Here is an 18,307-nt window from a genome sequence, read left to right on the forward strand (position 1 = left end):
CTAAAGTTTCCTAGTTATGAGTTTTACGAAATTCAAAATGTTATACATCGAAATCACCTTCTAACATAAGCTAATTATATATACATACTAATTTTAAAGGTACTTCCCTGTGATCGGTGCCTTTTTCTTTTTTGTTTTCCTTTTTTCTTTTTGGTCTACTTTTCATTAGTTTATTTTGTTATTTCCACGCATCATTCTCTTTCTCCACCGACTTGTGTGTTGTTTGCTTCTACCTTCCAGGTATCTCCCACCGCCTTCATCTTTAATCTCTATAATGGATTATAGTCCCCAGTTTTTGCCCCGTTTTGGAGCTTGCCATTTCTTTCTCCCATCTGGATAATCACCGCCTCATCTATCAGTCCTTGCATTTTGTATGTCATCGGGCGGTCTTCCACGTTTCTATCACAGTTCCTCACCGCCTCCTTTGCCCAATCACATACACTTCCTTCCACCGCCTCCCATTTCACATTATCTTCCCTCCTAACCCATTATCTTTGCTGACGCTCACCCCCGCCACTTCAATCGCCGAATTCCAGCCACCATCTCCACCAAGGGAATCAATCCAACCGCTCCACAAACCCTACTATTCAATCCCCCATGTAAGTCGTACATCGATTGACGGAGAATTTGTGTCAAATTTTCCCTCCGCCTTCTCCACTGTTGGTACATATTTTCTGCAGATATATACACGTGGCTTTCCTTTGAAGGAGCCCTTAATCTTCTCCCAAAATACAATACAGGTTAGACCGCCACCAAGATCACCCTCAAGCCAAAACTCCACCGTTGTTTCAAAAGCCTAGGTATTTTTCTATTATTTATTTTTCATTGAATTTGACAGTCAAAATCGATGGTGTTGTATTTCCCATATATGTGTTCATATTTCTGTAGCTCTTGTTTGTCAAATTTTGAACTATGATTCCTTGATTATGTTTATACAGTTCAGTTCGTTGCCTGTTATTTGGGCTACTGAGTTATCTGTTTTTCCTCTCATGGTTTTAATCTAAAGGTACATAGTTCCAACTCTTCAATTAAGAAAAAGCTTAGATGTTGGTTTAAGGTTTGAATATGTTTTGGGTATCTTCATTGTTCATGCTAAATAGGGTTCTCAAGGAGTCATTAGGTTTGTATTTGGTGCTATTTTGTTGTTGTTATTGATACTTCATCATCCTTACACCAAAATCAAGTTTTTATTTCCTTTTATGCTATAGGTCTATCATGATAAAAGTAAATACTTAAAGTTCAAATTTCTCGTAGTATTTGGAGGTTTGTGAATTTCAAGGTTCCTACTACAAATGGCCTATCATGGTTACTGTTCTAAGTCCTTTTCAGACTTTTGTACTTTCTATAAGACGCATAGTTCTATCTTTTTTTTTTTTTTGTCATTTTGGTATATGTTATGAACTCTTTTAGTGAATTTCCAATACTAAATTTGATGAAATGTAAAAATTTATAAGTTTGTGTAAAAATGCCAGGTTTGACATTTCAAAATGCCAAGATTGACACGCTTTCATGTTTCAGTTTGGCAGAAGCTTGAAGAAGGAAATCAAGATTTTTTTCAAAGCTTATCACCCAAGATTGAACGTAAAAGATCAAATAATGAAATTCAATAAATTACTACATACACAAGCTAACCTCATGCATGAAATGTCAACTTCAGTTCCTATCTCTAATGGATCTCATGTTCTTCTATGCAAGTTTTTTTCTTTTTTCAAGTTTAGATGTAGTGATATAATTTAATGCTACACAAATACAAAAAGCTATGAAGCTATTCACACCTGTTAGATTTTCATATTATTTTATTAGTAGGTTTAGTGTTGTCATTTATTAGTAAGTTTAGTGTTGTCATAGATCAATGTTGTATGTGCATACTTGCCATGCATTTTGGTCTTTCTATATTTTTTATATTTAACTTCCAGATTCCAACAATCCTTTGATCTTTTGACTTTAATATCGAACTCAATGTATGTTTCGTATCTACAAGGTGAAATTTGTTGAACTGCAAAACAATTAGCACGAAATTTTATTAATAACTTTTTATTCAAATCAGGTGCTTTGAATGCAAAAACAATGGAAGAGAAGGAAAATGTAATGTATTTTTTTTTGACTTTTTGTAGGTTATATCAAGTAATTTGTTTGGAGAAAATCGATTTGGGCATGTAAAGATTGGGAAGGTATATCCAATTACCCCCGGAATCATTGATTCCAAATTTCTACTTTTCTAGAGAGGGATTACTAAAGTAATTGCATATACTCAAATCTTAATTCATTTGGCATTGGTGCTAGAATTTGTTAGAACAATAATGTTTAATGGTTACAGATTCGGGGCATTTCGTTCATTATCTCACCAGAAGTTTTTTCTTTTTCTTTTTTTTTTCACGCTTCATCTCTACCACTGAAGGTGAATATATCGAATCCAGGTACCTTTACAATGAAATCCAATTAGAAAATTTGACTGAATTTTAAAATTTTACTTATAGTAAATTCTTTTATTTCAATATATAAGAAGGGTATTTTGGTCTTTCAGTAAAAAAGAAAGATTGAAATAGAACTAAGTGTCTTTTCACATCTTTTATATATCCAATATGAATTCTTTTACCTTTTTTTATTTATATGTTTTTTTAATTGCTTAACATTATAAAGTCTTCATATTATTACTATTGGCGGTGTTATGTTACAATGTATTAACTTCTGTTTTTTTTTTTTTTTTTTTGAAGTGTAATGTTTGAACCAAATTTATGTGTTACATAGACAAAGAAGCTTGATGTTATTGTTTCCTATCAAGGACAAAATTATCCAATCAAGAAGGATTTGCAATGTAAAACAGACAAGTTAACATATTTTTATACTTTTTTCCTTAGGCTTGATGCAAGGTACAGTATTTTAAAAGATGGTAGGGAGAGAGATTCTGGAAGCATAGAAAATGCCTTGGTTGTGATTAAACGTGGTAATCAATCGCTTTGTTGGTCATTAAAAATGCGATAATAGATTTTATTGTTCCAGAGGTTGGTATGAATAAAAGGGTAAATTGTTCTTTATTTATTCAAAAACAGCAACTTATTTCTATTATTGCATTTTGCACATGAAACTGTTGGGGTGGATCGGTGAGATAAAATCTTTCCACTATGTCTATTTCTTTGCCGTATCCATCCCGCAAAGCGGGGTTCTTCCCTAGTTCACGTTATATATATATATATATATATATATATATATATATATATATATATATATATTACATTTCAAAATTTCGAAACACTAATGGGCCGAAAATAGGTTCCAATAGGAAATTGTTTGTTTTTTAAACAACTAAACCACATTATTCTATAAAAATCATATAAAATTTATAAAGTGTCGGAATTAAGAGAAACCTAAAATATGAATCTACAACTTTCAGCAACAAACCAATTCTGTTGAGTTCTAAATATCATATAAATAAGGAAAGCAATGTAGCAATGTTTCAGCTTATCACCAAGTCCACCATCTTTTTTAACGGCAAGGACACACCCTTTGTAATAGAGAATTCCACTATTCGCCAAACCCAATTAATTTTTGACACACACCCTTTGTAACCACATTTTAAATGTTGTTATTTTATATTGTTTAGTTAACTTTTCAGCTTTTTTACCAAAAAAACAATTTTTATTGGTTAGCTTTTTAGCTATCAGCTAACTTTTTATCTAACAACTAGTTTTTTCATCTATCAATTAGCTTTTAAAGCTAGTACCCAAACATAACCTTAGTCTAAAACCCATTTGCATCACAAAGTTGTCAAGGTCATACTAATTAATGGAATGAATGCTTTGTTAAACTTTGAACAAAACCAATATTAAGGCATAGTTATTTCTAGTTTGACCAATAGCAAGTCAAAACCAATTAATTTATCCAGTGTTAGGGTCTTTTTTATGGTTCTTATTCCCGGTTTAACTCTTTTGATTTCAATTTTTGAATGAACAACCAATCAAATATGTGACAATTTATGGCCTATCAAACGAATGAATTCATAAAATTTCATAAAACGATAATGACCATAAAAGGCACCTAACACGCATGAATGAGAAACGATAAACAAGATTAACAAGCCCAAGCAAAACAGCAATGATTCACCAACAAAGCTGATCACATAAAGAACGCACAAATAGAGATTTACAAATCAATCCGGCTTCAAGAGGAACAAAGTGGATTTATGAACCAGAAATGATGTCAAATTGCTTCTCATGTTTCACAACTTCTAATAACTTCAATTACATATACACAAACATAAAAACCATAATGATATAGCTGAAGTTTTACCTCATTAAAGGATAAAGCTTTAAGCGAGAGTCCGAACCACTCTGGTGATTAAATCAATAATCAGCACGCCGATAGTTATTGTAATCATCAAGTTCCCTTGCATTCAAATCACTCTCAGCTTTCTCCACAACCTTTTCCTCTTCATACCTCAATCCGTCATCAATTGCAAGTCCTCCTAATCCCCCTGCCACTGCTCCCACAGCTACTCCCGTCCCAAATCCTGGCCCTGATGCAACCTTCGCTGGCCTCTGTTTATGCTCGTATTGAGCATAATCGACAGGGGCGCTAGGCCCGCTGCTACCACCGCAGTAGCTTGAGGGCCTATCAGTAAATGGTCGTGGAGTCTGCGGAGGCGGTGGCTGAGAGTAGTATCCTCCCTGGTAATAACCAGAATATGGATCCGAATACGATCCGTAGTGGTATGGGTGTGGCGGCGGTGGTGAGGGTGCCGGAGGAGCTACCGCCGATGGCGGTGGCGGTGGCGGTGGGAGGGAAGGAGAAGGATTGTATTGAGACTGGGAAGATGGATACCTACCGTAAGAGGGGGGAGGGGCAGTGGAATAATAATATGCAGGTTGAGGGGCAATTTGGTAATCGGGTAAAGGGCGTTCACGGAGAGCAAGTTTCAGCCGGATCTTACCGTTGGGACGACCAGAAGGACGACGGAGCTCGAAAGTTCTGATGATGGTGGAGTCTTCGAGGTTAGGTAAGTCGTCGATTGGGACGCGTAGGGTTCCAACTAAGGGTTTCGGTGTGTCGGAAGGTTTGGAGTGGAAGATCTCCAGAGTTAGGACGGCGGTGGACGGGGAGGAGGGTAGAGGGATGAGGAACCGTTCGTTCCAGACAGGTTTGGTGGAGTTGGAGTCATCGGATTTTGTGGCAAGGCGGCGATCGGGGTCGAGCCAGAAGATGGCGTAGGGGTTTAGATCTCCGTTTCTCCAGTTGACGTTCTTGAGGTGTTTCGCGGATACGATTGTTATTTCGAGATCGAGTGATTTTGGAGGTGGTCGGTGGGAGGTTGTGGTTGCCATGGTTGGGTTGAGTGATGGCGATGACTGAGATCGGAGAGATGTCTTATGTCTATGGTTTCTTAGAGGGTGAATAATGAAATAGGATAAGTTTGAAGGAGGCAGGTGAGAAATATTTAGAAAAAGCTACCTCTTTTAGATAACTTTTCTTTTCCCGAGGCTATAGTTGTTTATATTTTATAAGACTTGAGGGTGTGGTGCGGTTCCAGGAAGTGCGGTTTCGCCACATAAGCAGCGAACACCGCTCCCTGGGTGCGGTTCAAACCGCAGTACGGCAAAAAATGGTCGCGATTTGTGATTGGATGTGGGTAATTTGACTGTTTTGTGATTGGGTGGGGAGAAATTAAAGTTTTTATTTAAATGTTTTTTTTTAAATATAGTGTGGCACCACTCCTAAGGTGTGGTAAGGAACTGCAATTTTATGGTAAAAATGACGTGGCGCTTACGTGGCAACGAAAGGAGTGCGGTTTCGGTGGCACGACACCCTCCAGCCTAAGACCATGGCATTTTTATCCGGATAACAACGTTACCACTACACAAACACCACATTTTTCACCGTTTTGGCGCGTTATAGGTTTGTAATTGTTTCCCATTAAAACCACAATCTCCCTCAAACGCCGTTTCCTTCTCTAGATGCTAAAATCGTCGGTGGGCGTTGCCCACACCTAATAGCCTAATAGTAGCGTTTTAAAATCGGAGTTGAACCAGTAGGCGAAACCGATGTAGAAACAGTTCAATAATGGATTTTTATCTATTTATGATATGAATTAACCGGTCCGGTTTACCGAAAAACTAAATGGACCGTTGACGCGAAACCAGAATGACCCAATGGTTTATTTATGAATCATATTATTGTTGATGTTTACTTTTTGATAATTTTTCATTACATAATTTCTTTAACTTGAAAATTACATAGACGTAGCGGGTAAACTAACAACAAGCTGTGTCGCAACACCTTTTTGGATGGCAAAACTAATTCTTTTAAACACAACATTTATAGATCTTGGAGTCATAACATTACAATGCATGACCCGTTGGACTCTATTGAGTAGCTCCACAGCTTCTGGCGCAAGGAAACCGAAAGTATCAAAAGCAAAGGGTATAAACATGTGTTGATTTTTCATGCACGCTTTCTCATGTTTTGCCACTTTGCTTGATGCAGCTTTTAAAGCAGTTTGCCCCACTGTGAAAACTCCACTCCCCAAGCCCACAAGAGGGGATACCCCTGTTAGATCCATGCATGCATGTTTTCCTCCAGTCCATCCAAATACCAAAACATCAACTGGTCTAAGTGTTGATCTTCCTTCCAATGGGCCAGTCAGAAAGTTCACAAGTACCTCTTTCTTGGCAAAAACCTCAGCGCGTCTAAATATGTCAAACAAAACATCCCTAACCAGATCGTATCAGTACTTCAAACCCGAAAGCTCTTTACAATGAACTGCATGCTCCCCAAACGAGTCCAAACACGCCTTACGACAAATAGGGCAATATAATCAAAACTATTAAAACCACTATAAATTGTAAATTGTAAAAGTTAATCACTATTAAAAGTAAAAATAATCAAAACTAGTATAATTTTTTACAAATTGATGTCAAAAGTTGAGTAAATGATTTTATTGAGCAATATATATTTTTAAAACCAGTGATAACTATATATGAAAGTTTGCTAATATCATATATTTTAGAATAAAATTTTAAAATCTGGTAGACTCAATGGCTCAATCGGTAGACTCAATGGCTCAATCGGTAGACCAATGATCTGTTCACACCACCAGGTTAACTAGAAATCTAGGTTTTAATACATTGTATGGGATGTTAGAGGGGTTTTGGGATTTGTTATATAACTCTTTTAAAAAAAGTGTTTGTGACCTTATTTGACAATAAAAAAAAAAATAGTTAAAATATTTGGATTAGATTATGTTGTGGTAATAAGATAAAAGTTGATAAGTCATTTTTAAAAAATGTTATATTTAACTTATATACATTATGGTCATTTTTAATGAAAATGTCATAAACTATTTTTAAAATTTTTGAGAAGGTCACTTTCTAAAAATTATTTTTGAATGCAGTCCAAAGTTGTTTTCAGATACATTTTTTATTTTTTAAATATTATTTTAAGCTTATTGAGTTTTTGAAAAACTAATAATTTTTAAATTCAATCCCAAGCATCCCTAAATAATTACTTTTTGAAGTTGATCACAAAAATATCAAATTTATATAAATATATATATATATATATATATATATATATATATATATATATATATATATATATATCATCATAAAATAATGATAAAATCATATCACCCGTATTCTAACGTAGATGACTAACATCATTAGGGGTTTCTCAACATCTGATGGCGGAGAGGTGTGAGAACCTAGGAAGAGCCTAGGAAGTGACCGTAGCCAGATGAGTACGCAAACAGAGTAGAGCATTTCATTTGGAAGTGAGCATGCGTGTTGGGAATTGAGGATTGAGAAGGTTGAGCAGCTACTTAGGGACTCTAGGATGGTCTGTGTAGGGAGTATGGGTAGATGTGGCAGGTAGTATGGGCTCATACTACTAAAAGCAGAGGACCCATACTTGATGGAGGGAGTATCCCGGAGAATCTAAGTAGCATATCAAGAGGTGATGTCATGGTTCGAGTACCATGATAAGTGGTAGATCAATAGGTGATGTCATGGTTCGAGTACCATGATAAGTAGCAAATCGAGAGGTGATGTCATGGTCCGAGTACCATGATAAGTAGCAGATCGAGAGGTGAGGTCACGGTTCGAGTACCATAATTTGAGGCGAATTGAGAAAAGAGAACATGGTTTAAGTACCAAGACTTGTGAGGGTTAGTGCTTCTGGTTTACCAGTTATCCTGATGTGGTAGGTTAGACTGAGGTCAGATATGAAAGAGTATGGGGCCAAAGCGCCATGTTGAAAGAGTTTCGGTGGAGCATCCCTTAAGAAGGAAATCGAGTTAGCTCCAATGGATTGTTGGTGAGACGCCAGTGGATTCGCAAGACTCAAGGATGAGTAGGGACGGTGTGTTGTGGGAGAATACGACCTAGGCTGAGCAACCAGCCGATAGTGGAGATGTTACTTTTTGTGACCTGAAGGGTGCTTCTATTAGTAGTTTTCGGTGTTTAAAAAGGAGTATATCGGGGCGGTGGCCCTCGTGGTCTACATTGTGGATCGACAATGAGAATGAGGTCTTTACTTTTATGGTCATTCCCGTTTTGGGAGGTAGGATGAATAGTTAGTGTCGAAGTGCGTGTAAGGGCACCATTTGCGGATTAGAGACAGATTGGATTCGGAACAATGGGTTTTCGACGGTGTGTCAATATGAGGTTTCAAGGTGAGCAAAGGCAGTCATGTGGGGAGGATTCCGAGATTTTGTCCGGGACGGGATATTTGGAGATTGTTTGATTCCCTTTGGGAAGTCTCTGGGATGCTCGCGTAATACGTTCAAGAGTCAAGAGTGACATGACTGGTGAGACAGTCTACTGAGTAGATTATGGATGTGCCAATTGGTGACTGTTCGAACCCTAAGAGGGGGAGAACTGGTTTTCCTGTAAGAGGGGAGGGGGAATCTGTGATCCATGCATGGGCGGTCAGAGAAATGGTTGTGGAAATCTACGGTGCTGAGGCATGAGCCCTTAGTTAGTGGAGGATGAGGCGAGTTGCCATACGGGAAGATGTATGAGATTGTGTTTAAGAAAGGATGAATGGATCTATGACAGGTGGCCATGGATTGGAGAATTCATTGTGACCTGGAATTTTGGAGTTGGAATATGTTGAGTTTGAGTGCGATCAGGGTCGATATGAGTAGTTTCGTATGGGTAGTGATTAAAAGAGGGGGAGCTTCAAGATTTTGTCAACGTGTTCTGAGCCATTGGCGATGCCTCTGCGTTTCCAATTGGGAGATGGAATACTCTGATATTCGAGTGGTACGAGAGGAAGATCGATTGTGAGATTCTGAAGGAGCAATGCGGTATCCGAGTATGGTGCCGTAAGTATGAGATATGTGGTTTGGATAAAACATCATGAGATTTTGTGATAGTGTACCGAGGTATCCGGGTATGATGTCGTTAGTTCCAGATTATTTCGAGTTCTGAGTTAAGAGATGGCAAGTGGTATAGCAAGTATCTATGGTTCCAGCGGGAGCTCTTTGACTGATTAATGTTACAAGAGATTATTTAAGAATGAGTATTGCAGTAAGAAAAGGAGTTATGTCATAACAGTTTCCGTCAAGAGTAGTGATGCTTACTTTTGGATGGTGTGTGCATCTATCTATGTTGGGGCACAGATCATGGGTTATCGGATGCAGAGTATGGCATCGACTATACGATGAGACCATGGGATGGTAAGATAAAGTACTGTAGGGCTACAGGGAGCTGTAGCATCCATGAGTTAGTGCGAGAGGGTGTTGTGATACTATGGGGAGCCGTAGTACTCACTTGTCAGCGAAAGGGGTGTGTTGTGATTGCTACAGGGAGTTGTAGTACTCACTAGTTAGCGAAAGGGTGTTGTGATACTAAAGGGAGCCGTAGTACTCACTTGTCAGCGAGAGGGGGTGTTGTGATGTTACGGGGAGCCGTAGTACTCATTAGTCAGCAAAAGGGTGTTGTGATGCTACGGGGAGCCGTAGTACTCACTTGTCAGCGATAGGGTGTTGTGATGTTACGGGGAGCTGTAGTACTTACTAGTCAGCGAAAGGGTGTTGTGATACTACGAGGAGCCGTAGTACTCAATAGTCAACGAAAGGGTGGTGTGATGCTACGGGGAGTTGTAGTACTCACTAGTCAGCGAGAGGGTGTTGTGATTGCTACGGGGAGTCGTAGTACTCACTTGTCAGCGAGAGGGGGGTGTTGTGATGCTACGGGGAGCCGTAGTACTCACTAGTCAGCGAAAGGGTGTTGTGATACTACTGAGAGTCGTAGTACTCACTAGTCAGCGAGAGGGTGTTATGATGCTACGGGGAGCCGTAGCATTCACTAGTTAAAGTATGGCGCATAGGAGTTCTTAGGCTTGGGTAGCCTTACCATTGAGTCTTCGGGAGCCTGGTTGCCGAACCAGGGGCAAGACGGGTGTCTCTGTGTCAGTGGGAGTTGATATATCCCAAGTGGAGTGGGGATTGTCATAATCGGAAGGAATTGGGGAGATGATGTGTGCTTAAATTTGTGAATCTTGGGTCATGAGCTGAGTACCAGATTGGAATTGAGTGGTTCCAAGCCTGCTGTTGAATCAGACTCTTGAGCTTGAGTCTGGATTCGTTCGTGTGTCGAGTAGGCGAGATGAGGTTTCGGTTTTGTAAATGGGGTTTCATTTTGAGGGGTATTGATCCTCATCTGATTTATTTGGCCGAAGTGGGTCAGTTTCGTTGGTATGAGAATACACACAATGCGCATGGAACTAGTGGGTGGAAGATGACCGAGGGTCGGAAGCGAGACCGATTTCAGACAAGTTGTAGCACTCTCTTGGGATAAAGCAAAATTCGTGACTTTTGTGTCGCGATGAGCCGAGATAGTCATCGTGAGAAGGAAGTCAGTGAGACGTTTTGGTCTGCAATGAGTAACCTTTGGAGGTTCATCTATTGGGTCGGGAGCTGACCTGGTGTACAGTATTGAAAGGGGAATCTGAGAGGAAGCTAGGGCTTTTGCCTATGGGATTCAGAGAATACTTCCAAGTCAGTGTGGTCTTTTCTTGTGTTTGAGGTCATATTTTTGGGATTTATTCCTTCTGATAAGTTCTGATAGTTTTTCAGGCGGTGGGTCATTAGTGGGTTATGACCTTTCCATTCCTCTTGAGTTTGACCAGGATCGATTAGAGAATCAGAGATGATAGAGTGTTCTTAGAGTACGTTAATCGATGAGAGATTAACATGATATTTTGTGAGGGTGGTCTGGCAGGGAGACAGACCACTGAAGTTTTCAAGTTCGGAAAGAGACAAATCAGAGCGCCGCAATGGCTGTTTGGGTTTGTCCTTCTCTGAGGTCAAGAGTTCTTGTTAAGATAAGGTGTCTTTGGAAGAGATTATTGTATGATAAGAGGTCCTTTTCGGTGGTGTTTTCGAATTATCGGTTCGATCTATGCGTTGATAAAGAGAGATTTCGAGGGCGCAATCTAATTCAAGTGGGGGAGAATTGTAACATCCTGAAATTTAGGTATAACTCTTTAATCCTTATTCTATTCCAAGTTGTTAAATTTAGCTCAAAATAGAAAATGGTGGCCAGTGGGTACGTTGGGCGTACTGAAGAGTATGATGCGCGTACCTATGAGCATGCCTTTGACGCGGACTCTACCCAGGTACGCTAGGCGTACCTTAGCTTATGTTGGGCGTAATGGGCCTAGATTCAAAACCCTAAATGGAACATGAGCACTATAAAAGGAATTCTATAGCCCCCATCCCAGCCACTATTTCCATTGATTGAAACCCTAAGAGATTTGAGCCTTCGTTCTAAGCTGGTGTGTGTGTATTTTTGGGCTTGAAAGTATCTTTGCGTGCTTGTAAAGAAGAAGAGAAGATCTTGAAGAGGAAGGTTTGGAGTCCAGGCTTGTAGATCTGAGCTAAATAAAGAAGGGAGCTCCTCACATAGGTAAAAAGCTTCAAACTTTACCACTCTTTTGTTATGTACGTCATATAGAAGCATTTTTAGGGTTTAAGTCCCAAAAGGTGGAGACTTTTTGAGAAATGGAACTCCATGGGACTGGATCGACCCCATTTCAGTGTATATTGTGTTATAAACCCATAAAAATCCAATCTTGGACGTTAAGATTGAGTCATGCATGAGTTTAGGGCTTAATGGGGAAAGAGGATATGTGTTTGAAGTGATTGGTGACCTTTCAAGCCATGCAAAGGCTTAAAGGTTTCGACTTTATGGCTTAATTGATAGAGGAGTGCCTAGATCTGAGCTATGAGCATATGACTTAATTATTTCATACTAAAAAGCATGGAAGTATGAAACTGGGACTTATGCTGGGCGTAATCCCAGTACGCGACGCGTAGGGGGTCGAGTTCCCCGATTCTGGATGACCACAGAGTACACCCCATGTACAAAGATGGTACGTGCAGTGTACCTCCCTTCCGTTGACTTTTGTTGACTTTTGAGGTTTGGTCAACATGTGGACTTTTGGACCATTAGAAGTGTAAAATGGTCTTTTAGCCTTCTGAGAGAACATAGGAAGGGACTAGTCTAGCCTTTGAGAGTCGTTGTTAATTTGAGGAATTTATTTTATGTGATTAGGCGGAGGCTAGATCAGTATTTCGAGTTCGAGATTATCCGAGTTTACCCGATGTGAGTCTTCTCACTATACTTTACCTAGAGTGGTAATTATGTGTGACTAAAGGGTCTTATGTGCTTGCCTATGTTATGCAATTTTATGTGTGACATGTGATGTGTGCTATATTATGTGATATTTAGACTGGATCGGAGGGTCCAACGAATTGTGCTATATTATGACCGGACCGGAGGGTCCAACGCGCTATGAGACCAGAGGGTCCTCACTTAGACCGGACCGGAGGGTCCAACGAGCAGTGAGACCGGAGGGTTCTCACCCAGACCGGACCAGAGGGTCCAACGAGCCATGGGATTGGAGGGTCGCACTGGGACACATCGGACCAAAGGGTCCTATAGAGTTATAGCCTCGAGTGGCTAATGTGTGTATGTGGTATTTTGGGGAACTCACTAAGCTCCATGATTACCGTGTTATGTGTTATGTGTTTCAGGTTCTTATCAGGATCGCGGGAAGGCGGCGGCACGATTGTACACGCAAGAGAAAAGAGTTATGAATGAGGATCCTAGATATTGATAATATTTTGAAAACTTTGTTGAATATTAAATGGTGTTTATTTAAAATGACATGTTTTTTATGAAATTAAAAATGAAACATTTCTTTTGAAAATTTACGGTGTTACAATTCAGGGTCTTGCACCTTGATATACTCACAAACTCCCTGATGTCATCCCTCATCATATCATGATACCTTACCTTCTTCATCTCCTCCTCGTCCGCATACTGCAGAACCAATAAAGTCCTTTCCCGAAACTTGGCAGTGATCTCTGCCACAGCCTCAGTAGTCCTTTCCCACGCCATCGCATCAACGACATCATCACCCACCTCACGTCCTACCTCTTCCCACCAATATCTTGCCCTATCCTTAAAAAGGCATGAAGCAAATTTGACATTCAACTCCTTAGTGCAAAAACTCATCCTGAACGTGTTATCCATATCCGCTAACCATTTCCTACTGGCAATGGGGTCCTTCTCCCCAAAGAATGTGGGAGATCCACAAGCACGAAACTCACAGAAAGAAAGAGTGCAAGCTCCAACAATATCCATGACCTCACAACGGAACGTGCCCAAGCACTCATCCAAGATCTCCAGAATCCACTCCTTGATCGTACCAAAGATCATAGGAGTCTGCTCCAAAATATCACGGGTAATCTCCATCGAGATGAACTCCCGTATCTGCTTGGTAATCGTCTCAGTACCTGCACCTGAGTTGGAACTAGAACCAAAACCTCATTCCTAAGTGCTCATCAGCAAACTGAAATACAACATGAAAAAGATCAGAGTGTACCCAATAATCCCTATCCCACAAGCTTCCTAGTTCCTCCAAGGCTCTCCCTGATTTGAGTATGGATCCTGTGCTTTCAGTAGTATGGGCCCAATACTACCTTCCACACCTATCCATACTTTCCTTAGGAATCATCCCGAATCCTCTAAGTCACCCTCTCAACTGATGCACCCAAAGATCGCTAAACAACGCAACCAAACCCATTGAAGCATTTCTTAGGCTCTCCCAGGCTCCCGACCTCACACTGCCCTCAGCTGCTGAAAGGCTCTCACCGATGTCAACTAACTACCTTAAGAATGTAGTCACATGCAACAGAGATCAAATAATCTTTCGAGTAAAAGATGCAACCCTAGAACGATTGGAATCAGACAAGAACTACGCAATAGGGTCAGATCCATCACTCTAAGATTATTTAACTTGTGATACATGTGACTTAGCATATTTACTTAGTAGTTGATCCACATTGCTAAGAGTCCCACAAAGCACAAATCAAGCAACATTCAGGAAATGGAAAATCTAACCAGTATGCACTAATCAAGCAATTCTATCCATTTATCTGAAAACCATACTAGCATGCAAATCTAAAAGCTCATACAATTAGTCATATAAAGACATCTCTCCTATCATAAAATCCCGAGCAAATCCTTAGCCATAATCTAGCATGAAATTCTCATAGCCATAGGATATATCATAATATACATGTATTGGTATTCTGGAAACCACTTACTTAAGCTCGGCCGATTGCACGCATCACACCCCTTTCTTTGATTAGAAACCCTTTTTAATAAAACATTTATTTTATGAAAATTTTCACCAAACCCTCAGTTTGAGTCCAGGCATACCCGAGAGTATGCCTGAATCCCTCAAACCAAGGCTCTGATACCAACTTCTAACATCCTAAATTATGAAGGTAAAATTTTCATTTTAAAACAACCAAAACACCCATTTATCATTACTCAAATACTTAAAAGTATTTTATAATAAAAATAGTTATCAGAGTATAATCCTAAAATCACACGATTGAGGAAAAGTATGGGTGTATGCACTGCGATGAAGTCGGGTCCTTCCCTTTCGAACTGAAAGTACTTGAAACCATAAACAACAACTTTAAGCACAAAGCTTAGCGAGTTCCCAAAATACCACATACCATACATAATATACGAGTCATACTAATTAAACATGTAATAGGATGTGCTATGTGCCAACCATAGTCTTGCCATTATGCCAAGAGTCGTATCATGGTCTTTCCTTGCCAGTTCGGGGTCCAAAACCCTAGGTCTTACAGACAAGTGCCAAGAGCCACTTCTTGGTCTTCCATGCAAGCATCACAAAGACAACTAGCATACAATCAACAACTACTTATCTACTTAATTGCCATAGTCCAAAATTTGGTGTTGCATACATATCTGCCAGGAGCCACGTCCTGTTCTTTCATACAAATGCCAAGGGCTGTCCCCCGGTCTTCCTATAGTACATCAACCAAAGGGGCCGACATTAGTGCCTCCGACCCATAGTATAGTGATGAGACTCACCTCAGTAGTTGAACCCACAAATAAGTCTCTGACTGCAGATTCGCTAGAATCCACGTGCTATCAAACATGAGTAACATTTAAATAACATTTAGGTTCCAATCCAAACCTAACAATCCATGTATGGGGTAAAAATACCATTTTACCCTTCTTCTAGTTTGGTCTAAGACTAAGGCCTAAAATTACTATAAAAAAGGCCCACAAACCAAATAATCATCCAAGGCCCACTTATGGCCCAAATTTCCAAATTGGACCCAAACCCTTACATGGGCCTTACAATAAAGCTCATTAACTTTTCCTTGATCCAAAACACTTCTTCTCAAATGGCCTAACAATTCCCCAATCAACTGTGACATCCCCAATTTTCACAGCCAGAAAAGACCGATTTTTGTTTATGCTTTATAAAAATCAGAGTACTTTTTTTTAATAAAAATGTTGCAAAAATTTTCCCCATAAAAACATGATAATTACGTTATCAAAACATTTCCGAAGAAATGTATTTTTTTTTTTAAAACATTAGGATGTCATCGTCAATACAAGAACATAAGCATAAACAGAATTGACATTCATTTACACTAGTGATCTACATCTCTTTTAAATCTCTCAGTGTAAAATAGCTTCGTATCGACACCTGTGATACAAATAAACTGGAGTGGGTCAAGTTGGGAAACCTGGTGAGTACATAGGGTTTTCAACCCACAATAATATAATTATTATATTTAAACATCAAACAATCAACCAAATTACCCATTCTCATTATCTTCTTAAGGATTTACCCTAAGGATCAATTGTTTCTCATCCATTCATTCCTAAGGATTATCCTAAGAAGTATGTACGAAGTCCATTGTTTTCAATGACACAACTGTCAAGCACAACTTCTAGCTCTATCACTTATGCGTCGTTGCCAGAATTGGGACATTTTCTATGAGGCGCTTCTGATGGTATTGACCTTTAAACGCTATTGTCATGGTCATAAGGCTCTCTATTAGGTGCAGCTGCCGATGCTGTCCTTAGAGCGCAACTGCTAGGACGTTTACCATAGATCTAAATCATCTACGGGTTGTGGCGCAGCTGCCAGTGCTCATCTATAGGGTACTAGGTCCACTGCTGCCAATGTATACCTATAGGGCACTAGGTCCGTACTACTAAAGTTCCTCTATTTCAGCTTTTATCCCTCATCATTCATGTACCCATGTTTTACCCAACATATTTTGTAGATATAAAATACTTTATACAGTTTACATCATTTAAAACATGTATAAAATTTTTTCACCAGCATAGACAACAAGTATTCAGACAATATGCACACATAACACGTAATTTATATTAAAATACTTCATATCTATGTGTAAGATGAAATGGACCATGCACTCACTTGAGAAGATGGTAACTCGGCGCTTGGACAACACTTCGTTACTCTTAACACAATTTTCCTCGACAAAACCTAGTATCAATATGACTGGGGTTTAGTCTGACGTTAACCGCGACTAATTAATAGTCTATCTATTATTAGTATTATATAAGCGTTAAATAACATTCAATATAACTCATAATAATAGCCCAAATAATTATTTTAAGGTCCTAATAATGTTACTATAATTAATTAGAAGCTATATTAAAAATAGTGTAGGCGTAGCTCACTTACAACATGTTTTATAGAAAAAACCGGGCTTCACTGGAGCAGCGTTTCCAAGCCGAAAACTTTTCTTCTCGGAGCCGTCGGGTGCTTCAGGGATTTCTTCTCGTGCTAGGGAGGTTCCCTAGATTTGGGAGGGGTTTAGGGAGGCTAGAGAGAAGTTAGAGAGAGAAAGAGTGGCTTATGGTGTGAAGAAATTATGAAGAGTTCATCTCTCATTTATAGGAATTTTGTAGTAAAGTAGTCTCCAAGCATCGTCCGTATCTTTCGTGTACGAGCTCCGTTTTCTACGTTCTTTATATACACGCATTGGTATTTACGAGTACTACAACTTTCATTTAGACCCCGTCGGCTAATTCTCCTTCTATCTTATATTTACAAAAACTGTATCAAATTCGCCGCGCTCGAAAAGTAGAGACTAAGCTTCGTCCGTAACTTTCGCATACGATCTCCGTTTTTGTCGATATTTATATCCACGCGTTGGTATTTATGAGTACTACAACTTTCATTTAGACCTCTTTGGCTAATTCTCAATCTATCTCAGATTTACAAAACTGTATTCGAATTCGTTGCGCTCGAAAAGTAGAGACTAAGCTTCGTCCATATCTTTCGCATACGAGCTTCGTTTTTGACGTTATTTATATCGTTTAACTCCTATTAACAATATCTTCATTCCTCGTTTAGATTATTTTGGCTGAAAAATTACCGATCTAAAATTCGAATTTCAGGGTTGTGCACTGTTATGCTAAGTGTTAGAAAAATCATAACTTCCTCATACTTAGTCAGATTTGGGTGTTCTTTTTATGAAACTCTCATTTTAACATATTCTACGACTTTTGTTTAGGTTATTAAGGCTAAAAAGTCCTCTACCATAAATTCACTATTTACGTCTCCCGGTGTCGTGCCGGTTTTGCCGTAAAACTTCGACGGGCCATAACTTATTCGTTATAACTTGGATTTCGGCGTTTTTTATATGTACGGAACCCTTGTAACATATACTAAAACTTGGTTTAGATTAATTCTTCTAAATAATCTTCCGTCAAAAACTCATTTTTGATGCTCATCGTTTCTAAATTGACTAGCCCGAATGTACGGGCGTTACATTTATCTCCCCCTTATGAAGATTACGTCCTGGAATCATCAAAGAAACAGGGCTCACATGATGACTCCATATGTTATCTCTTCATCGTAAGTAATTACTGTAAGGTCTATGTTGCTTGGAACGAGTATCTAACTCTTGGACTCCTTGACTACAGGC

General features: G+C 39.2%; 1 protein-coding gene and 1 long non-coding RNA gene across 2 annotated transcripts; one reads left to right on the forward strand and one right to left on the reverse strand.

Annotated features, from left to right (window-relative positions):
* The first annotated feature begins 293 nt into the window (after window positions 1-293).
* On the forward strand, window positions 294-1,769 carry LOC145028303 (uncharacterized). Its single transcript, XR_013675972.1, has 3 exons — window positions 294-800; window positions 939-1,006; window positions 1,519-1,769. It is a non-coding gene; the product is annotated as an uncharacterized LOC145028303 (long non-coding RNA).
* Window positions 1,770-4,093: 2,324 nt separating this feature from the next.
* LOC145028299 (uncharacterized) lies at window positions 4,094-5,448 on the reverse strand. The gene has a single exon (XM_078976976.1). The coding sequence runs from the start codon at window positions 5,316-5,318 to the stop codon at window positions 4,341-4,343; it is 978 nt and encodes a 325-aa protein (XP_078833102.1). The 5' UTR covers window positions 5,319-5,448; the 3' UTR covers window positions 4,094-4,340.
* Between the last annotated feature and the right edge of the window lie 12,859 nt (window positions 5,449-18,307).

The sequence above is a fragment of the Lactuca saligna genome, chromosome 2, assembly GCF_052625555.1.
Source record: "Lactuca saligna cultivar CGN05327 chromosome 2, ASM5262555v1, whole genome shotgun sequence".
NCBI classification, from domain to species: Eukaryota; Viridiplantae; Streptophyta; class Magnoliopsida; order Asterales; family Asteraceae; genus Lactuca; species Lactuca saligna.

Bases quoted from the DNA above. Each gene is read 5' to 3' on its own strand.
- LOC145028299 (XM_078976976.1), bottom strand. From the start codon at position 5,318: ATGGCAACCACAACCTCCCACCGACCACCTCCAAAATCACTCGATCTC.